The sequence below is a fragment of the Gymnodraco acuticeps genome, unplaced genomic scaffold, assembly GCF_902827175.1.
Source record: "Gymnodraco acuticeps unplaced genomic scaffold, fGymAcu1.1, whole genome shotgun sequence".
NCBI lineage: Eukaryota > Metazoa > Chordata > Actinopteri > Perciformes > Bathydraconidae > Gymnodraco > Gymnodraco acuticeps.
In genome coordinates this window covers 2,564,131-2,586,676 of record NW_022990023.1, presented here as the reverse complement: position 1 = coordinate 2,586,676, position 22,546 = coordinate 2,564,131, and the positions used below count along the sequence as shown (strand labels likewise).

Here is a 22,546-nt window from a genome sequence, read left to right as displayed (position 1 = left end):
TTTTGTAGATCTACCTTTGGTGCGACTTCCTGTGCAGCGCGCAATCGCAAACAGGGCTGCAAACACGTCAGCCGAAATTGTAAAACACGTATTTTGCTTCACTATTCAAATTAATACATTATTTTAAAAGCTATATATGTGTGTTTATATATCATCCCGATGAATAATACATTTGATGCACGATTACATCTCATAAATAAGGTCGCTCGGCTTTAAATAGGCGCCAGTCTTTGGTCGAGTTCTGATTGGTTGACAGTAGTTTCCGGTTGCAGCGCTCCTGATTTAAAAAAGGCTTCGGTTAGATATTTTGGGGTCTCGTTCGCAATTGTTCAAACACGGCGTCCGCAATGTTTCTCATAGTGATACTTTTTGATTAACACGCTTTTAGAACAAGGATTCCACATATCAAATCGGTGAGCTTAACGAAACATGAGTAAAACAGTAGTTAAAGTAGCGACTAACCGTAACGTTAACGTCCAAGTAACCTTCGTGTTGAGAAACAACTGTGATGTGATGCTAGCTAATGTTAGCTTGTTATTAGCAAATTGAAGCTATCATTACTGTGGTAAAACGCTTGATATTGCTTTATTTAAGGGCAAATCCGATACACTTTAAACCTACCTGTAAGAACATTTTGAGACAATTTGCATTAGCATACTGTCCTTTTACACAGGGGCTAAAATGTTATTGTCTAATGTTGGGCCTTTTTATCTTTGAGCAGTTCAGACATGGCGCAGCGTGTGGCAGTATCAGATGGAGCAAACAAGAAGGTTTCCAGGGTTCGGGTTGTGGTTCGTCTTCGACCCTACATGGGCACACAAGATGAGAAAGACGAGGGATCGTGTGTGAGAGGCCTGGACTCAAAGAACCTGGAAATAATCAACTGGAGAAATGCTACAGAAACAGTCAAATACAGGTCATTGTACTCAGCATCTTGGCTCTTTTAATGTTTTCTTTTTCTATAGATTGTCTTGTTAATGTTTTTAAATATTGTCCAACAGTTTTGACGTTTTTCATGGTGAGCAAACGACACAGCAAGAAGTTTTCCTCTCAGTGAAACCCATTCTACCACACATACTGACCGGACAAAATGCCAGTGTCTTCGCCTATGGACCAACAGGAGCTGGTTTGTTAACACATTAATGCACTTATTAACTGTTGCTTTGTTAACTTGAAAAGAATCACAGCCAGTGTCCCATTGATAATGATATAAAAGTATGTGATATCATTAACTGTAGGGTTATAGTTGGGAATGGGTGAGCTACAACTAAATATTATTAAATTACCAGCGAAACGGCTTTGATTTATAATGTTTTTTGGAGACAATATGTTAACAGTCACTACTTTTTGTATCTACATTTCTTAAAAAATAATGTTTTGTGTGGTTCCTCCTTTCTTCCTCTTTCATAGGCAAGACTCACACTATGATGGGCACTTTGAATCAGCCGGGCGTAATCCCTCGAGCCGTTCGTGAGGTCTTTAAAATGGTGAACGCCAAGAATGAGGATGAAGGCTGGGTCTACAGCATTAGCATGTCTTATTTGGAAATTTACAATGAGAAGGTATGCATTTTTGGCAGTAAGTTTCACCTTATACGCTTATAACTCTCCTATCCTATTCTTTGTTGTGGTTGTTTAGTCGAGTGCTTTTATTTTTTTTAAAGTTTACACTGAACAATCTATCAATCTTCTCAGGTGCTAGATCTTCTATCGCCAGGCTCCCAGGATTTACCCATCAGAGAGGACAAGGACAAAAACATCCTTATCCCTGGCCTCACTCACACAACCATCACCTCCTTCTCAGACTTTCACAAACACTTTGTACCTGCCAGCCTTAATCGCACAACAGCTTCTACCAAAATAAACCAGCGCTCCAGCCGCAGCCATGCTGTCCTCCTCCTCAAGGTTTGGGTTCAACTCTGATCATTTATAATTCTCTTGACGAGTTGCTGTTTTCTTTGTTGAACTGACCTGCGAATAAGAATCCAGTGGATCATAGGGTTTTAAGAGCATGCGATAACACTTAGATAAGCCCATATAATTGTCTGATGTCGGGTGCAATTGGTGTGTCGTTTGCATGTTGCTAACTCGTGGAATTGAGGGACTACAATATTCATTTTCATTTAAAGGATGTCCCAGTCTAAACCCTGCTAAATGAGATGGGGGGGGAAAGTAAGCATCAAGCACCTTTCCTCAGCAATTAGAAAATTAAACCAGCTCATAATTGTTGAAACTGATTGTATAGTCCATATTAATTAACTCCGTTAGCATTAGCAACCTTCCTTGGACAACAAGACTATTTGACTGGGCCAATGTGTCACATTTATCCAAAAGGCCCATCTTCACATCATGGACTTCCCTCTGCTCCCCTGTAGTTATCCTGTCTGACCTCTGTGTCTTTACCCCTTCTAATCTTGGTCTTTACAATTATTTAGGTTGTGCGAACTCAGCATGCGCCACCTCACAGACAACAGGCAGGGAAGCTGTACCTGATAGACTTGGCTGGGTCTGAGGACAACCGGCGCACCGGCAACCAGGGAATCCGCCTGAAGGAGAGCGGGGCCATCAACCTCTCCCTCTTCACGCTCAGCAAGGTGGTGGACTCTCTTAACTCCAGCACCGTCGTCCGTGTGCCATACAGAGACAGTAAACTGACCCGGCTGCTGCAGGACTCTCTGGGCGGCTCTGCGCACTCTGTCATGATCACCAACATTGCACCGGAGTACAAGTTCTACTTTGATACTTTTGGTGCACTCAATTTCGCCTCCAAATCTAAACTCATTGTCAATAAGCCCTTCATCTGTGAAACTGTGGCTGTGCCTGCGCTGCCAGGTGAGTAAAACTCAGTGTGAATGCCTTGACTTTTTAAAATTCTAATTGCTTGTTGGTATAGAGCAGGGGTGCCCAACCTTTTTTGAACCGAGAGCTACTTTTAAAGTTGCCAGTCTGCCGAGATCTACCAGTCCAAATAGAGAGGCGTAGCCATTACTGACAGCCTACTGCCAGGTAAATACACACTTCTACTTGTATAAAACTGATCTTTGTACGATCAATACTCCATACTGCAGATCCTTTATCTTACCTCTTTCTAATCTACACACATACAAGTATTTAACTGAAGCTACACAACAGTGTTGTTGATACAGAGTTGGAGTTTATTCACACGTCACTACAGTGGGTAATGTTTTCAAGAAACATTGAACAGTGCTGCCACATATGACACAGGAAAACAAGAAAAGACTCTGAACCCTTTCTTTGCCATTATATAAAAATAGTGTTGCTACAAAAGTATAAATTAGGCTTACTAATAAGACAACTCGGATCTGAAGCTACACAGGAATCTGCTGCCAAAGTGCAATAAAAAAGACAAAATTAATAGAATCAAACCTTTTTTTTGTTGCATTTTAGTAGAGTATAAAAAGAAATGCCTTTAAAATAGGATGAAAGCAACACTAGTTTCTTAACCTGAATTGATAATAGACTATAATCAATTTAAGTTTGCATTCTTATACCATTTTGTACAATAATTATAATGAATAAGTTCAAACAAACTAAAACTTACAGCTGATTAACAACGGTATCTAACTTGAGTTTTTATTATATCAAAAACCTGTTGATGCTACTGTTGTTTTTACTGTCCCCAAAAAGCGCGTCGCAGCCTTCATGAATGCTTCTTTCACAACTTCGCGGTCTTTGAAAGACTTCATGTGTTTCGCAAGAACGTGACTGACACGATAAGATGCTCTGGTAGCAGCCTTGCTCTTGTTGTTGGGCCTGGTGAAAATGGACTGCTGTGCATTTAGCTGTCCTCTCAGGCCCCTCCCCTTTTGGAGCGTAGGGCAGAATTAGGAGGGAATTCCGTCTCGTAGCGTTTGTGCACTGTTTTGAAATGCCGCTCCTAAATTACCCTTCTTCGATAAAGCCACGCTCGCATTGCAGATGAGACAGATGGACTTTGAATTGGAATAGATACAAAAATAATCCTCCTCCCACTCGGAGTGAAAATTATATAGTTTGGGCTTTTTTGTTTCTGCCATAATTGCGGTCTTGTGTGTGTGCGGACTGTCACTCCTGTTGACACGGACAAAGTCAGCGAAAAAGTGCCCTGCCCACCAGCCATGCTCCGACACATGGGGTCACGCCGGCCAATCACAAAGCTTTGATGCATTCAGGTGCATTATTCTGGCACAGGAAGATTATGTTATAGGACATTAACGATAAAACAGAATATTGTTCTATTTTTAGACACATCTCGCGATCGACTGGTTGGGCACCCCTGGTATAGAGGGTTGTTATAGGCCTTTAAAGAGGAAGCACTGACGGAATGTCATCCAAAGCCAATAGGGGGCATCCGTGTTACATCCCAGAGGATGGTAACTAAGCTTAAACAGTGTTTTTTATTCCTTCTAAACGTTTTTTTGTAGTTTATTTTTAAATGCATTCCTGATGGTCTTTCTCCTGGCTTTAATCGTGGCACTGCATCCCTGACTGATGCCGTTTCATCTGAATTGCTTTGCCCTCTGGAGAACCCCCCAAACAGTGTTGCTCAAGTGTACTGAATACTAAACTTTTCATTTCCCTTCTGCGTTCGTCTCCAGTGAAGCGGGCCAGAGACGGACAGGAGGCGGGGAGGTCTGCCACCGAGCCACAGAAGAAGAGGCAGAGGGACGAGAAGAAAACCAAACAGGATGGTTCCCCGATTTTAGCCCATTTACACAGGTTAGAGATCGCCCAAGCAAACCTATTTGTTTAAAGCAATCAGCCTTGGGAGCAGGGCACTTTGACTATGCAGAACATTTCAAATACTAAATCAAATCTGAAAAACACCAACTGAAAAAAAAGGTGTTCAAAGATTCACAGCTTGTCCTGAAAGCAACTCTCTGCAGCTCTCCCTTTGGCAACATCTGCCGTGTCTACCTGCCTGTTTATAGGTTTATGAAGCTGCCTTTGTTTGTGAATATCGTCAACATGTATTGCTTGAGCTTTTGACTTGTGATTGCTTTTAAATCCCCCTAATGGTCTTCCTTTGTTCCCTCTTATTTGTTTGTGTGCTTCTTCCTTTCAGTCCGTCAGAACCGTCAGTGATGGACAGACTGTTGGCTCTGGAGAAGCGGGTGATGAACGGCGGAGACAAAGATAAACCCGACGATTCTCGCGAGGAGATCCAGGTGAGCTCATCTACACCAAAACTTGAGTTTATCACCCTGGGTGTCGTGTTACCCTGCATAAAATGGCTTTAAATGACCCATATCTGCACCTAGTCTTCTCTCTGTATGTGGTTCATCAGATGCTGATGCTGTCAGACCTTTATACTGATCAGTTGACTCTTCTTCAGGGATATTTGATAGCCAACTGTTGTTTTTGCAGGAGCTCAAAGAGAAGCAGAGGGAGTTGGAGAGCAAGGCCAGGCTGTACAATCAGGTGCTTGATGAAAGATCCGCAGTCAAACAGGAGTCTGCCTTCAAGAACAGCTTGGCTCCTCTGCAGAGCAAACAGTCGACTGCCTCTCGCGGCATCAAGCAGCAGGCCGTGGTCCAGCCCCTACAAGGTCAGAGGGAGCTCCTGGGGGGGGAATTACCTGTTGCCACACTTATAAGAGTAGTAGGAAGTATAATAAAAGTGTAATCTAATTGGGATGAATGCAAAAAGTCAACATGTTAAGACTATAGCTGTATCAAATACTACATTCTTTTAAGGAACACTTCTCCTCCAAAATGACCAGATGCATATCATTTTTAAAGGTTACACATTAATGCTAATTTAAGGGGTGACGTATCTTTTTTTGTAATACCCTTCAATGAGGTTTTGCTCGAGAAATGACTTTGTAAAATCTATTCTCAGGTTTTGGCATCTTTCTGTTTCAAGAGTCACTCACTAATGTTGAATCACTGGAGTTATTGGTGAGCTGTAACGTGACACAAGAGCTCCGTCTACAATATTCAAGCCAGAAAACGTATCCAATGACGATGAGGAGGAGTTCTTTTTAAACCCCTCAGCAGCTTGGGAAGTGAGATGGATACGGTGATGCCCGTCTCACAGCTTTGGCTCCTAAATGGCAGTAGTCCCCGAACGAACATTAACTTTTAACAGTTTTAAAGCCAACATTGTTGGAAAAGTGTTTCTTCTTTCACTGTTTACAGATAATTGTGTAACTTTAATTAATTTCTTGTAGTTTCCTCCCTATCAGTGATCCTGCCACTTCAGACGCATGCAGTCGTCAAAAAACAGTCCGTCTGTGCCAAGAAGAAAGAGAAGAAGCTCTTCCACCAGGTTGAGGTCAGCATCCGAGCGTGACTCTGCTGCGCTTATTATCCTGACACATCTGCAGACATCAGCAACAAGCTGACGTAGTAGCGCATTAGGTTCAATTTGTTTTCTGCCTGGACCGACATTACAAGATCTCCAATGTATTAAATTAACGTTAGAAAGATATTTCTATTTTTTTTACGATTATTTAAAATGCCAATTGTTCAAAATAACTAATACTTTATTTATCTCTTGTCCTTCAGCCTCCAGAGGGTAAGGAGAACTTCATAGAGACAGGCTGGGAGTCCCAAATCAACACATCTGTGCTGGATATCTCCAAACATAAAATCCTGCAGATTCTGAACAGCGGCTCGCTCAAAGAGCTGAAGGGTCTGCAACTGATCGGAGACAAGAAGGCCAAGCTCATCCTGGGCTGGAGGGAGATCCATGGTCAATTCAAAAAGGTTTGTGGAGCTACAACTGGTACTACAATACCTCATACTTAAAGTGCCGTGAAGTGCATGTTTTTGCGCCAAAATGAAATGGCAGTTTCATTCCTTACATATCATTGTGCCTGTTCATGGCTAAAATAATTTTTAATTCATTATTAATTTTAATAATATCGGCCGTCTAAGCCTACCGGAAGTTGCAGACGATAGCGGCTGTGACGTCACAAGATGGGCCCTGTTGTGATTGTAAACATGGCGGAGACTTTGGAAAGTGATACAAGTGCGAGAGAAATGATTGATTTTGACAGGATAGATGAGGAAAGTGGCACAGAAGATGGAAGTGATGATGAGGAAGCGCAGGACATCATTGAACCCTACAGATTTGAGCCGTCAGGGACGTCAAGTGGGGAGGATGATGGCGACGACATGGACGATGGGGAAGACATTGACCGGCTACAGAACACTGAATGGTTAGCAGGTTAGCAGTGACTGTGCTGTCACTGTCGATTGGAAAATAGGGGGGGGGGCGTGAAGACTGAAGGGTCCTTTGCCTTGTTTAAAATCTCTGCTTGGGCTCAGCCTCTGGGAAATAATTAGCTTATGTACATGTCATGTGCTAGAGTATTATTAAACTATTAAATTATTAAACCCACTGAGATAACTTAGGCTACAGTTTACAATCTAATCACTCAGAGTCCTTTACCTCCCTGAGCTGACGTTATCTCTCTCAGTCCCACAGGAGAGGACTCTCCCTCTCCTTATTGTTGAAACAGCTAATCTCCGTTAGCTCCGAGCTAGCACCAGATGCTAACAACAACCCTGTAACTCTCTCTCTCTCTCTCTCTCTCTCTCTCTCTCGAATCGACCAGTGGCCTTTATTTGTCATGAACAATCAACGAAACAATGACACCAGCCAGGCTCACCTTCATCTTTTGGGAACAGAAACATCGCTTCGACACCAGCCAGGCTCACCTTCATCTTTTGGGAACAGAAACATCGCTTCGGCAGACTTGACATTAATACAGCCAGTGGCAATGCATCGCTTCCCGTGTGTTTTTCCTCCCTTTTTCTTCACTGTCAGGTTTTCTCGATTGGCAATCACTTCCAGTCGACTCCGACACACTTTCCAGTAAAATACTCGCTCAAAAACATTGATAAATTCGGCTTTGAAACAGAGAAACAATAAACTGTGATGAATGTAAACACTTCGGCGGCAACCATCTCGTGACGTCACGCAGTAGATCGCAAGCCACGCCCACGAAGGCGGAGGTCAACTGCGGATTTCCCTGCGGCAAATTCAAAACTCGTCAAATTCGTTGCTATTCCAACATCTTTTGATATGGGTTCCAATGGACAATTTTGGTCATTACTATACGTATTGGCATAACAGATCATCACACTTCACGGGTTCTTTAAAGTGGACCTATCATGCTATATTTGAACAATATATTGTAGGGCCATAAAACATGTCTGCGAAGTTTTTTTTTCAAAATACCAAACAGATCATGCATTTTAGCCATGCCTCATTTCGCTCTATTTGCTCTTTTTTAGCCCTGTTTTAGCAAGGGCTGAATCTGTGAGAAGTCTTTGCTGCTTTTGTGGCAGACTACAGCGCCACCTACAGGCCTGGCATATGTACTACAGCGTCTCCAGCGCTTTCGAACGGCAATGGGCGGAGCTCCTCGTTTCTGACGTCAGAGATATTTCAAATCTGTATCAGATCCGTTGCAGCCCCGTTTTTAGAGATTTGGGTATGGAGGAAAAGAGAGGGTTGTGTTTTCTGACACACCGGGGACACACATTCATGTATAAAAGACATGAAGAGTGCATTTTGCATGATAGGTCCCCTTAAGTATTTCTTCTGATTTCAGCTTTTATGTGTTGACTTTATGTACGTTTTTTTTGCAGTTGGACGATTTGATACAAGTTGAGGGTATGACAGGAAAGAGATATCCCTCTTTCATGAAGGTAAGCCAAGTCTTCAGTGCAATATTTAAATGTTTATAACATGTTTCTTTTTAAAATACATATACATTTCATGACTAAGTCCCAACAGGTCAACTCTGTCAGTATTTGCCTTGCCAGGGCTTATTGAAGTCAGTAGTTGCCTTGTGGAGCCATTTTCAACCCATGAAATGCAATTGTTTTGCTTTTATAATACATTTTGTAAGAAATAAAAATATTGGGTTATCCCAAAGCAGAGTGGATAGGGCTCTAAACACATTGATGCTAACGTGGTGATCTTTTGGCCGGACCAATTGCTGCAAGTCATGTTTCCTCTAAATTTCCTTTCTCACTGTGGCATAACAAGGCCTAAATAAATCTTGTCTGTTTTTAAAACGGTTAACTTAATTGTATAATTAATTGATGGCTAGGACGCACTATTCCCCCCCCCCTCTCTCTCAAAGATGTCTGCCGATATCTGTTTTTTATGTCTGTCCTTTTAATCTGTGTCTGTATCTTTTTTAAATGCCTTTGTGATGTGCTGCAACCCATTTTCCCCTCGGGGACAAATAAACGAATACTACTATGTAACTGAAACACATTTTTAAAGTGTGTTTTGACTTAAAACAATAAAGGTAATGCAAATGTTGGCGTTCTGAGATGGTGAATATTGTATCTGCTAATCATTGGAGATGAATGCTTGGGCAGATTTTTTAGGGATGATCTTGTTTTTTGTCTGTTCTAATATTCATTTCTCTTTTTCTTTCCAGGCAAACATTTTGAGTGTCATGGGATATTGATTTTCAACTGTTTTTTATTTTAAATGATATATCCTTGTCTATTGTATATAATCCTTTATCTGGCGTTTTTTTTGTGTGATATTTTTGTAGTTACTACAGTGTTCCAGCTGATGGCGCACTCCTGCTATTAAATAAACCCATCACGTGACTCTGAATATTTGAGTGTTTATTTCATGATCATCAATAAATCAGAAGGTCACTCTCACATATGACCTAATGTACCCTGTTTTTTCTCGGATCATTTGCTGTAAGTAGTTGGCTCCTATTTCCGGTTTGATGACATAATAGTGCTAATTTTTGACTGGAAGACCAGTTTTTATCATCGGATGTGATCCCAGCACCAGGGCATAAATACTCACTCAAACAGTAGTTTAATCTTTTGTGAGATTAGGAGGATGATGTAGCCTCCGCCTCCTTCTCCCACAGCACGTCGCCTGTCAGATTTCACTTTTCATTACACACACGCACTCACTTACACGCACACACAAACACACACCCTCCTCCAGCCCGCCGTCCATCCATCTTTCCCGCACACTGCGCTGGATCCAGGCTCCACACCACCGCTTCTCACCACCGCTTCTCCTGCTTGCACACATAATATATCGGATTTTACACAAACGGCCCACCTTTGCGCACACATCGTGGTTAAAAGATGTGTTTTTTCCGCGTCTGACGATTTTTACACATGACAACAACAATGCGTAAACCCTGCACGCTCCGGCTGTTTTGAGATTGGATTAAAAAGGTCAGTGATTTATGTTCACTTTTCCTCCCCCGTTTGTGTGTAGGTGTAAAACGCTTACTAAGTAAGTCTGAATGCAGAAATCCGATGCACGCTGCATGTTTTGTTTTTTCTGCTTATGGCAATTTAGCCAGTGAATTCAAAGACGGGCATCAGGCTAATGAATCCCCCCTCCTCTTCCTCCTTTACTCTATCCGAGTCTTTCTCCTTTGTCCTCATCCTCTTTTGCTATTTTACCTTTTGTTTGGTACCAACAACCGGCAACCATATACCTTTTAGCGCCTGTGTATACATGATGAAATAATAATGTTATGTACACACCTGCACGGAGAGCCCTGCTGCTGCCTTTGTGCAGCTCGTGTCATTGTGACCTGCTTTCATTGTTACTTGAAGAACATAGTCTGCTTTATTATATAAGGCCTGATTTACAGGTGGACATGCGTGTATTTTGTGTTTACCTGGTATTTATTTGAAAGTAAAACATGATCGAGCATTTTATCTGAAGTCTATAGGTGGATTTTAAAAAGCCTTATAATGATATTTAGCCAGGATCCAAACTAAATAAGCTAAAGCTAAATCATACTTTAGGGACTGTATGAAAGTATTTGGAGGGAGACTGATGGGAAGAATGTTATTCACTATTTTAACACGTTTGACCTTTCCAAGCATCATTTTTTTATTTGCATCTTTGACTTACAAAATGAAGCAGCCTCCTCAATATCTGAATAAACAACATTTCATAGAAACATTTAAGATGTTTTATTTAAAAGTGATCCACTGATTTAGCATTGTACTTAGTTTTTTTTGTGTTCACTAATTTGCCTTTTTCAAGACGTGTCATACATTACCCACAATGCTAGTGGGCTGCCATCAGATTGATTGGAGATCTGGTTTGTTGTTTTTCTAGCAGCAGCTAATGCAGATTCCTCACAGCTCCCTCTGGAATCCACAAAAATTGGGTTTGCAAATGTTTATACAAATAGTGTTATTCCCCCAAGACCTGTAAACAGACTAATGATTCTATTTGTGGTATTGAAAACCTTTTATATTAGCTCTTGTCCAAATTATCACACAACCTTTTTAACAAATATTCAAGCCATTCTTTATTCTGGTACCTACTGTAGAGACAGTCACTGTCGAAACATTTATAAGTTATATTAACCCTTTCATGCATGAATTATGAAAACCTCAGTCAGGATTTTTTACCAAGTATTTGTATTGCTCTTGGGGCATGGAAAAACAAGATTTTAACTTTAGGTTGTTTTTATCTAGTTTTTTCAAATTTAGAAAACATTTATTTATGTGTCCACTCAGGTAGACAATATGTGCTAACGTTTGAACTAAAGACATAACTTAAAATTACATTATAATAACATAAGTATATTGATTTACGGCCCAAAAAGATATTGCAAATGAAGTGTTTTCAAGAACAACAGTAACAGTATGAATTGTAGTTTAAATATAGCCAGTGATGCATGACGTCCACACACGACGGGTGATTAATCATAATTTCCTACAAACATAAAATCAATACTTTGACAATTTATGAATTATTTGATTCCTTAGTTGTTACTTGATGTCACCAACATTGTTATACCTGCAGGGGGCGCTTTCCATAAAAGGATTGGCAAGATATCGAGGAGTGATTCGGTCCATCTGGCTTTCTGTCGTCCATCTTGGTTTAGAAAAATGTATCATGCACTTACACTGACTTTCCACCTATGTAGTGGCTGATAGTGCAACTATGCAAAAAAAATCAATGCATACAAGAAAAGACCTTTTGAAAAGCTGTCCACTGTAGTAGCCTCTATGAGTGAAAGGGTTCAGATCTGCTCTCGGGTGAGAAGGAGCTACTCTTGGCCAAATATATCAATGTGCTCCGTAGAAATGTAATAGATCCCTTTATTTTGGTTCTTGAGCCTCCATTGATCTTATCCTTCGGTGGTTTTTGATTAGCTTTCCAAGCCCCTGATACAGAGAGAGCATTGTTGTTGTATTGCAAAATGTACCATTAATACTAGTGTTTAATCTTTTTTATGTGAATATACAATTTTTTGTTGTTGAAATGAAATATAATGTTATTTTAGGGTGACAAAACACTGCTATTTTAAAAAGGAAATAGTACACATTTTCAGCAAAAACAACACCACAATGATTTGTGGACACTCCCTAAGCAGATGGGGGGGTGTAGCACCTTCTGTTTACAAATATGCTTAAACCCATGTTCTGACCCCTAGGTGAACTACTGGCAGCACACACAGAAATGGACCACAAACAAGAGGCTTCACTCTCTGACAGCATGGCTGTGAACATGACGCCAGCTCCTGCCATTTGGGCCGGGGAGGACCAGCCGTCGCTGCTGGACCAGGAGGACTCGGTGTCGAGCCAAGCCCCCGTCTCTGTGCCATGTCCGGGGGTCAGAGCTGAGCCTCTCATCCTCAGCAGCAGCAGCAGCAGCAGCCCGGTCATCACGAGCCCCCCCCGCAGCAAGTCCAAAGGCGAGCTGGTCATTGTCATCAACGAGAAGCTGAAGAACAGTAAGTGACAGAGTTTGACCTGTGTTGAGGCAGCGGGTGGAGGAGGAGGAGGAGGAGGAGGAGGAGGAGGGCGCTTAACAGCTGCTTAGTCAGCTTACTCAGGCAAAGTCAAGTTTCAGTGGAGGAGTCAAGGGCAGCAGGTTAAATAGAAGAAAATATCAGGTCCTATATCTAACCACCTTTACTAAACCTCAGTGAAAAAGACCATGGGTTTAAGGAAAGATGTGAAGGATATGAAGAATATCAACAACTGTGGTGCTAAGAGAATCCACCCGGCTTTCCAAAGTCTCCTGGAACATGCTTGATTTTAAGCAACCTTCAAATGTACTCAATCAAACGGCAATGCTTAATTTTCAACATAATTTAGTGTTTCATTTACAGAATTAAGAATCTTTGACTATCTGAAATACATCTATCACCAAGTCGTATATGCTTATTGCCGGCTTGCTTTTCACATCAGCAGCAGACTGGAGCTAGCAATAAAATAATCAAGATCAAATCATCCAATCAAAAGTAACAGCTCGTAAAATAATATACATAAATTCCTATGGTTGTATGGGAATTCTTTACACTTCTCAATTCTCTCTTCTGGTTTAGATAACTTGAAAGTGTTGGTATTTTAGTTTTAAAAGGCAGTTCACACATTTATCTCCTCCAGTGTTTTAACATTTCCTCGTCCTTTTCTGTCCCTCATGTGTAGGTAACGGGATCCACTCGGCACCCGCAGAGAGCCCCTCTCCGGTCATCTGCTCTCCTCCCAGAAGACAACACTCCATCTCCTACCCCCACCCCCACCACAACAAGACGAGGAAGGGCAGCAGGGCGAGCTCCGTCGGCTACACCGCCTTCTCGCCCAGGCCGTCCATCTCCCGCCACTCCAGCATCGCCACCAACCCTCCGCTGGACCGCACCAAGGTCAAAGACTACCTCTTCCTGTCCGTGCTGGCCTGCTTCTGCCCCGTGTGGCCCATCAACATTGTGGGATTTGTCTACTCTATCATGGTGAGAACAGGATCTTTTAGCTGTGTTTTAAAAAATTATAAACATGTCTCAAGTTAACAGATGGTTCTTCCTTCTCCTTCAGTCCAAGAACAGCCTCGAGCAGGGAAACCTGGACGGCGCTGTGCGTTTGGGACGAGTGGCCAAGATGCTCTCCATAGTGTCTCTAGTTGGAGGGACGCTCATTATCATCGCCTGCATCGTCAACCTGGCCAGTGAGTCTCCAAGATCTGACCTTTGAACCTTAAAAGAGCGGCAATAATTATTATTTGTATATTCGATTAATCATTTGGTCTGTAAAATAGTGAAACATTTTCATCCCTGTTTCTCAAAGCCTAAAATGATGTCTTTGGATGCATGAAAACAGCATTTTCTGACATTCTGTATTAAATATCACAACTTATTATACCAATCCATGTACTCTGTTGTTCATACAGTATAAAGAAAATACAAAATATACCTGCCTTGAATCTGAAAACGAGAATAAAGAAAAAGAAATGCACGAAACAGTTATTAAACTGATACATTCCAAATACATCACATAGACAATAACCATAGGGGAAATAGGACTATAATAATAAACACTTGTAAATACGTACAGACTAAGATTTACATTAAAGGTAATTGCAAGACCATGATATATAAATGGGGCTATAATACAAATTAATCTTGTTTTTTTTCTGTTATTTGAGTTGTTGCTGCTCTAAACCCTTACCTCACCTTGTTACCCCTCTGTGTGCAGTGATGAATCCCCCTGATTTGTATCAATAGCCTTGCTAACACTGATTTTCCTGTCCGTGCTGCTGTCCCTGTTTATCCCGACACATTATAAAATTAACCTTCGTTAGCATAATCTGACTGTAATCACTGATAGTATTACCCTTGTTGGCAATATACCGCGCTCAGTTACAATGCCTGCACGACTCAGGGCGGCACTTTAGGAACCATGTCATTGCTATACAGCGATCAGAGCACATTAATCACATGAGACTCAAACACACATTTGCTGACATGTTTGTTTATCGGCCCGGCAGCCTCCTGCCTCCAGCTGTGTGTGTCTCTGTGGTGATATGTGCAGTCGGCTGTCAGATGTATGTCTCGCCCTGTTTGCTGGTACATAATGTGAAGGCTCTCTGTCCCTGTGTGTCTTCATATCATGTGTCAACGTGTACATTTAATGTACTGAATAAAGAGATATGATAACAGAGCAGTGACTATAATTGATCATCAGAGGTGTCCTAAAAGTACAATGGCTCCTTAATTTAGAAAATGGAGTTGCTTATTAAGCCAGGGATACAAAATACTTTACTATACTTTTTTTAAGTGAATGCGATACTAAACAATTACAATAATATATGGCTTTAGCTAACTAGGTTGCTGTTATGGATAGGCAACAATGTTTAGCACAGGTAAGCTAGCTCACATGGTTGCACATTCATTTGTAGGTTAGATTATCCTCAGTGTTGTGTATAAAAAAAATGTTGTTGCTAAAAGAATGTTGGATTCATATTACTGTAGTTTTTTGACATTAGAAAACCATTTAAAAACATATATAAGTACAATATAATGGGAACCCCCCTGCAGTAACTGACCCGTGTATGAGAAATGGAGTAATATTTTTTTCGCCTCTGTACATCATGATTAAATGTATACATGTATGGTCAGTTAAAAGACTCTTTGCCTTTCCCCTTCAGTCAAGCAGATACTCATCTGTACTTTGTTTTTGATGCTGCCTGTTGGGTCTCATTAAGCCGAGACATGTTCTAATTAACTTAATGACTAGAAGAGCACACAACTTTAAGGGCTCAGGGACAACCCGTGTTTTTCTCATTACATAACTTGTCCTCTGTGGTCTGTGAAGTTTATCCATCCATATCAAGTCGTTTCACAATATAACTCTCTAAAACTAATACGCTTCCTTTTCTTTTCTTCAGTAAATGTGAAAACCTGAGTTTCATCCCAGGATGAAACTGGATAAGGCAACTGACCGTCCGGCCAGCACCTGCACCACCGTCTTTACCGCCTAGTCATTACCTGGATGTGTGACAAATATGCACCCGATATACAGTGCGTACTTGTATTTCTGTAATCTATATAAATCCCTTTTTGCTAATGGAAGAAAATAAAATATGCAAATGCTGCTGTTCTGAGTCAGAGGAAGGGAGAAGAAAGTCTAATCAGCCGCTTCGTATTCTGGTCATTCAGAACGATTCTTGAGAAACTCTTCGAGAAGTGACTCAAACAAGCTGGACCAGAAAATTGGGTGGAGGTGGTTTCAGACCGTGAACCATCAAGGACTGCCTCCCAGTTTCAGCGCCACATGCAACAAAATGTCCGCCCTTCACTGCACCCGATGACAGGACACATCTGTTTGCCGTCAATTATCCTCTCAAACATGGAGAAGCTCTGGGATTTGGTTTGGCTGCATTGGAATCGCAGAGCAGATATTAGTCCTGGAAGAGGAGAAACACTTTGCATCTCTGTGTGTCCTCTGGTTTCTGACTCTTCTCTGTGGTTCTCATGACTCCCGCCCATACATCATGTGTACGGGTGGCAAAAGAGGATGAACAAGAGGCTTACCAAGGACTAGCTACGGGTGCTAAACTGCAAGGGATTATGGAAAGTCTCACACAGGAGGCACAGTCATCACTGGAAGGAAATATATGTGCCAAAAAGAAGAGCCGACTCTAAACACAGAGTTGTTGTAGAGACGAAACATGTTTTTTTTACTCTGCTGCAACTCTACTGTTTGTATATCCGCTCAACACCACTGACCACTGTGAGCCTGGGAAGGGTACTCAACAAAAAACACTGTAGCATCTACTATACTAATGATTATCATCAATATATCTTTTGATAATGTTTGTAAAAGATCACTTTGAAACTGAATTTCATAAGCATAAGTGATGCTCTTGAAGTGCTGTGCCGCGGTTGACAGTTGGTGGTATAGTTGTATGCATATGGGCATCTGTATTTGGTTAACAAATGAAATTGCTTGTTATTGCAGCCAAAGGCTCCAGCCTCAGTCTGCAGCCACAGGTAGCCCATACTCGCAAACAAGACAGATTGTGGCTTTTTGTCCCCTTTAAAAAACCTCAACGGCAATGAGAACCATAATTATTTGCCCATTTGGTTGTCTTTATTATTCTATCTTATTCTTCTTATATTCTTAACTAACCTTTAATCTACTCACTGTGATCTGAAGCACCTGGGCTTCATCGATGATCTATAAAACTCTGGATTTTGAATCATGTACAGATACTCACACATGCAGACAACTTTCTGTAATGATTTAATGCGGCAGTTTTTTCCCTCTATTACCACTTAAAATGTACATTTAATTGTAATCGACAGTGATGTATTCTGCCGATATAAATCTCAATATTGTGATAACTCTCTAGTTAATATGAGTTTAAGTAGTTTTGATCTAACATAGGCGCAGTTACTGACATTGTGTTACCACCGGGCTTCTACAATCTTTGTGGTTATTGGCATGCTTTGGATTTTTGCTAATATTTGATGAAAGAAGTTGTAAATTACAAAGATTACGCTAGCACTTGGAATAGTATACTCCTGCAGCACATTCATAATAAAGACACAATGCATGAAACGTGTTTTTCATTGTTGTTTTGCAGCGGGGGAGATTAACGATATGTTGTTCTTGTGGAGAATGAATGTCAAAAAGGGAGTGATATCCGGAGAGCTTAGCTGACTACAACTACAAAAAACGTTGAAGTATTAATGCAGTTGTCCGTTTGCGATGGTGTGTAAGCTCCTGCTGTTGTCAGGCAGTGGAGCAGAAGCAGCAGGAAGAGCAAATGCTGAAGGGAGAGGCCCGGAGCCCAGGAAGAAGACTGTTGTGAAAGCTAAAGCCTCAGATGACTTGAACCAAATCAAAGCCAAATATCCCTCATTATTATCTTTGAGGTTTTAAAACCCTTTAAAAAGAGCTATTACTGTTGGCTGCTTAAGTATGTCACTTCCTTGATCATTCATAACAAACACAGTGAAATTACTTTTTTGTTGGGAATATCTTAGAGTAGTATTTAAATAGTTTGTAATAATTATTGTCACCCAATCTGACAGTGATGAACATTTATCAGTGTAGAATTCTCTGCATCAAAACATTAGCAGTTGACTTTCCTGCAGTCCTATTTTTCAATCTCGATTTTTGGTATGAGATGCTGGATGTTCTTCACATTGGCAGTAGATGGCACTTAGCCAAAGCACCTAAAAATACATTTGAGAACTCGACAGTAATGCTGCTTTCCAGATATCACGACTCAGTTACTCAACAAATCCACATAACTTGTTGAAAGCAGTTCCATGTAGGAAATATATTCCTTCTTTCAAACAACAACCACTAACCATATCCCCGTTCAGAAGGAAGCAAGCTCCTATAGGTTGTGTCTAAATGGTAACCCTCAATTTGTGAAAGCTCTCACAAGACACAGTGTCTGACGACCTATGCTAACGTTAACCATTTAAGGTCAATGCCTTCCTTAACTTTCTTGCAAGGGTTTGTAAATTGCTGGCAACCATCAACACACAATCCATCCACTAATGGACGAGAGGCCCGTGCTGACGACAGCATCATGAAATCATATCATCGATGATTGTCCAACCATTTCCCTTCTCCCCCCAGAAAAAAAGTCAGATGATCGCCAAAATAAGAAGGGTTCATCCTCTGAGAACCATGAATGTCTGTTCTACATTTTGTGGCTGATATTTGTTAAGATAATGTTGTCAAAGGGAAAGAGATGCATAGATCCTGTTGAAGTGCTTTGTTGTAATAAAGAACATAAAACACAATTGTACTTACAAACTAAACCTGACTGTATTCAGAATATAAAAGAACTAAGGTCAAATATGTTTCACCTAGATTTGCAGAAAGCATTCATAATGTCTGACAGTAGCACATTCCCCCACGCCAATGTTAACATTTTGACAGCAGAAGGTATTTTTCTCTGTGCTCAGCTAATTTCGCATTAGGTAAATACAGTTCAGGATCAGCAGCAGCAGGCAGAGGCAGATCCAGATGCAGTAAGTGGGTCAGGGATTATTCCGCTGGGTCACATAAACACTGAGGCTGTGAGTCAGCTTGGCAGCGTGATCACGCTGTCCGCCAGCAGAGGCAATAATGAGATAAACTGACCTGTGGCGATGCTCCTCTGTTACTGTTTGTAGCTTTTATTACATGTTACTGAATGCCAGACTAATTTACAGAGATTTAAGAGAACTGAGGCTGAACAAAAATGAGTGTGAATTAATGCTCCGGAGGATTGTTGTTGATTTTCTACTTGGAAAAGTTAAACAAATATTAGATTTCTTGTTAAAATATGACACAGCTTCACACCAAAGAATACTTATCTCACTTAGACAGGGACTTATTCTACTTTATCCAGCTGACACAGTTAGTGTCAACACAATGAATTATTCATATCAGTTTCTATTAGTCCTTTAGTGAAAATTACTTTTATCTGTCCAAACTGTGAAGCTAACGTAATAAACTGACGTACATTTTGAAAGTGGTGAAATGTAACAAAGTAAATCTATTAAAATAATGTACTCGAGAGTCAAAGGGGTCAGGAAATGTAAATACCCATGTAAATGCGCTCATGAACTGTGTTGTAGTAGCTTTATAATACACATTAAGCTAAATTGAAATGTGTTGGCTCATATTCCACTCGTTATTACTGTGCCACATCCTCACTCTTCATCACGACCCTGGCTAGGTGACGTTGATGTGCTCATTATTGGCTCTTTAATGAAAACCACTTATCATCACAGAGTGGAAATATCACTATAATATTTCTATGAAGGCTCTCTGTTTGTCTTCATCTGGTGGCGTCGTTATTCTTACTTTCTCTTTATTTCAGCAGCAGCCTTTCCAGATAATGACTTGTTCATCATGATGTCAGTTTTATTGAAATGAGACGACCATGATGAGCTTACTTCAACTGGAGGAAATATTTTAAAGTTATAATAATTATTCAATAACATGGGCTGAATAATTCTAAACATGCCTTTCTCACAAACCAAAACAATTATGTGATTTTTATTAAAAATCCAAACCAGTACAGAGCACCAGACAGCCGGGTGTTTGGTGTTGAAATACACTGTTCTGTGATGTAATGTGCTGCTAGAAGCTCTTATGGTTATCTGTTATGTGTTTTTCATCAGCAGTAAGGCTGTGCTTGTCCCCGCAGAGGACACAGCTTGGTTTTAAATAAATGAAAAAATAAAAATCTGCCAAACCACTGGATTTTAAATGTAATCCCTGTGCAAAAATAACTCTTATTTAACTGCATTATTAGAGCTTGTCTCCATTACTAAAATTAGTTGTTGGGATGTTATAAGTGAAGTCTTTTTTTTGCCTGTGTATTTGAAATACAATTAAACATCCCTATCACTAGGGCGGCATCTCTGGTGTTGTTTTAGATTAATATGTGACGTGTACTGTCCTCAAAGGTCCCCTCATATTTCTTTTTTTTTGTACAATAATCTCAGTTTAGATCATGAAAGTAAAACAGAAGTCCAGTCCACCCAGTTTACTAACACATTTAAGATACTATCTCTTTTATCTGCAGACTCATTCATGTTTTTATTATATCTGGACTTGGAGTATTGCAATGTTCAGTATCTGTGTTTACTCAAAGTTCTTTCAAATGACTTCATTGTGTGTGTGGCCCAGTTTCAGCAAGCACTCATTTAAAAGTGTGTTATTGGTTAATCAGTAACATTAGGAGAGTGTGTGAGAGAATCTGCAGAGGACAGGTGTCTCTGGTGTTTGTCAGGCTGAGCGCACACTGAGGAACAAACTGTGACTAAGATGAAACAGAAATAGCCTACTCAAATTTCAAAAGTGTTTCCAGGATAAATGAGAAAATGCACAATAATCAGAAACTGCAGAGGCAGAGAGCTTTGTATCTGTCCCAAAGTCCATTACTCTGGGTCTAACTCAGACACTCAAGTCTCAATGCATCCCATGATGCATTGAGACTTGAGTGTCTGAGTTAGATTTTGTTTATCAAAAACATCCTAATGCATTGATGTTGACCTCTAGATAGATAGATAGATAGATATATAGATACACAGATGGCATCTGAATTAAACAATCCAATCTTGGTGTGTCTTAACATGATTTTTTAACTAATTACATCCCAGTAAATAGAATATAGCTTTGGTTTTAATACTATTTTTTGGTCTGTTTTGGATACTTGAGGTTTGTGTCTGATTTACTTATCCAGTATTTGCAAATGCTATATTATAATTTCAACCATAGGTATTCAGATAGAGGGTTTTCAAACATTGCAATGCTGTAATTTCAGTAGCTATACCCTTTTAATCACGTTTTTAGTAGCGGTTCTAAATAATATGACTATTACTGGCCTCTATATACATTACATGTTACTTGTTAGACGCTTTTTATCCAAAGCGATTTACTGTGGGCAATCCCCACAGGAGCAATTTGAGGTGAAGTGTCTTGCCCAGGGACACAACGACATGCTGACTGCAGTGGGGTTTGAACCTGTGACCCCCTGATCCGAACACCAAGGTTGCTTTCGGATAGTTTAAAAATCAGCTCCTAAATTCTAACCCTATCTCCTATTCCTTGACCTCTGAGTGAAACGTCACGGGGTTAAGGGATAGTGGATAGGAGAATTCAAAAGGATTTAGGAGAAGAGACCGCGGTACTTTAGATAATCCGAATGCACTTTCACTATCCGACGTGTTTATGATGCGCCAGCGGACGTCATGAATGTGCGTCTGCTGCTGTGGGGAAACTATGGAAACTACAGTTTTCTATACAGCGGACTACAAACATGGATGTATAATAAGAACGAGGGACTCATCTAGAGACTCTGCACCGTGCTCTGATGCTGTTGCAAATGCTTTATGAACAACAGAGAAACATATTCTTCATGACCAAAGTTGGAATTGAAATAAAAAAGTGAAACTTAGCTCATCACCCTCTCCCTCCGGTCCACATTAATACAAATGATCCCAATACGTATGATTGTATGAACTATGAAAATATCTTAAAATCAATACAAATGTATTTATTATAAACGTTAGTCTTTAACATCTATCACTGTGTATATCACCATTCAAACGTATTTTAAAAGTTGAACAAACCCCACACAGCTCAGTGAAATGTTGACTTTATTTGATCATTTCAGTAAAAACTAACGTTCATATTTCTCTTTTTGATTATAATACGGATGAACGTTCAAAACAAAGCACTTTGTCAACTTACCACATACGTTTTAAAAAGCTTAATAAGCACCGTAACTTTCATGATATAATTTCTCCGTCATAATCGGTTGTTTCCGTGAACGGCCGACTGTTGTGTGACGCAAATGCTGCGGCTGCAAGGCATTGTGGGGCAGCATTTTCTCCTCTCCTTTTGGTGAGGGAGGTCCAGTGGTTCCTAAGAGGTTATAAAGGAAGTTTGAAACCTCCTTTCCTTTCATTCTAGAGAATTCGAACGGCTCTTATCATGGCTGCCACTGAGGGACTTCCGGGTCATTTCACTCAGTTAGGAAGGTTCCTAAACTAAATGGACTATTCGACTGCAGCCCAAGGCTCTATCCACTGCGCCCCACACGCCTCCTATATATAGTTTTATATATTTCTTCTGACTAATCATAAGAAGTCATAGTATCATACATGTTGTGTTTCTTTGCACAAGAGTGTTAAAGCAACACTGAGGCTTTTGTTAATTGCTTTTAAACTGTGATGGGCCTCTGATCTGATAACTTATTCTCACATAACTTGATGTTATTGAAGAGGCTGTAACAGCAGATCCTGAAGGCTAGATGGCAGT

The 22,546-nt window shown here is 40.5% G+C and overlaps 2 protein-coding genes across 8 annotated transcripts; both read left to right on the top strand.

The window, feature by feature from the left end:
• Positions 1–122: 122 nt before the first annotated feature.
• Positions 123–9,593, top strand: kif22 (kinesin family member 22). Of its 5 annotated transcripts, XR_004568748.1 has the most exons (14): positions 123–413; positions 722–916; positions 1,002–1,126; positions 1,411–1,562; positions 1,695–1,904; positions 2,435–2,831; positions 4,598–4,718; positions 5,065–5,167; positions 5,367–5,547; positions 6,172–6,275; positions 6,509–6,709; positions 7,003–7,164; positions 8,603–8,662; positions 9,409–9,593. XR_004568748.1 is itself a non-coding variant. In XM_034214615.1 (13 exons), the coding sequence occupies exons 2-13, from the start codon at positions 729–731 to the stop codon at positions 9,436–9,438; spliced, it is 1,857 nt and encodes a 618-aa protein (XP_034070506.1). In that variant the 5' UTR covers positions 123–413; positions 722–728; the 3' UTR covers positions 9,439–9,593. The 5 variants fall into 5 exon arrangements, 4 of the variants coding, with proteins under 4 accessions (XP_034070506.1, XP_034070505.1, XP_034070503.1 ...); XM_034214615.1 differs by lacking the exon at positions 7,003–7,164 and having other exon boundaries at positions 6,187–6,275; XM_034214614.1 differs by lacking the exon at positions 7,003–7,164.
• Positions 9,594–9,702: 109 nt separating this feature from the next.
• Positions 9,703–17,326, top strand: prrt2 (proline-rich transmembrane protein 2). Of its 3 annotated transcripts, XM_034214677.1 has the most exons (5): positions 9,703–10,183; positions 12,418–12,717; positions 13,412–13,719; positions 13,802–13,931; positions 15,651–17,326. In XM_034214677.1, the coding sequence occupies exons 2-5, from the start codon at positions 12,444–12,446 to the stop codon at positions 15,665–15,667; spliced, it is 729 nt and encodes a 242-aa protein (XP_034070568.1). In that variant the 5' UTR covers positions 9,703–10,183; positions 12,418–12,443; the 3' UTR covers positions 15,668–17,326. The 3 variants fall into 3 exon arrangements, with proteins under 3 accessions (XP_034070568.1, XP_034070567.1, XP_034070566.1); XM_034214676.1 differs by lacking the exon at positions 15,651–17,326 and having other exon boundaries at positions 13,418–13,719; positions 13,802–14,218; XM_034214675.1 differs by lacking the exon at positions 15,651–17,326 and having other exon boundaries at positions 13,802–14,218.
• Positions 17,327–22,546: the final 5,220 nt, after the last annotated feature.

Coding starts and splice junctions, on each gene's coding strand:
- kif22 (XM_034214612.1), top strand. CDS start 729: ATGGCGCAGCGTGTGGCAGTATCAGATGGAGCAAACAAGAAGGTTTCC. Junction 1,905..2,434: donor ATGCTGTCCTCCTCCTCAAG/GTTTGGGTTCAA, acceptor ACAATTATTTAG/GTTGTGCGAACTCAGCATGC. Junction 5,168..5,366: donor ATTCTCGCGAGGAGATCCAG/GTGAGCTCATCT, acceptor TTGTTTTTGCAG/GAGCTCAAAGAGAAGCAGAG.
- prrt2 (XM_034214675.1), top strand. CDS start 12,444: ATGGACCACAAACAAGAGGCTTCACTCTCTGACAGCATGGCTGTGAAC. Junction 12,718..13,411: donor CAACGAGAAGCTGAAGAACA/GTAAGTGACAGA, acceptor TCTGTCCCTCAT/GTGTAGGTAACGGGATCCAC. Junction 13,720..13,801: donor GATTTGTCTACTCTATCATG/GTGAGAACAGGA, acceptor CTTCTCCTTCAG/TCCAAGAACAGCCTCGAGCA.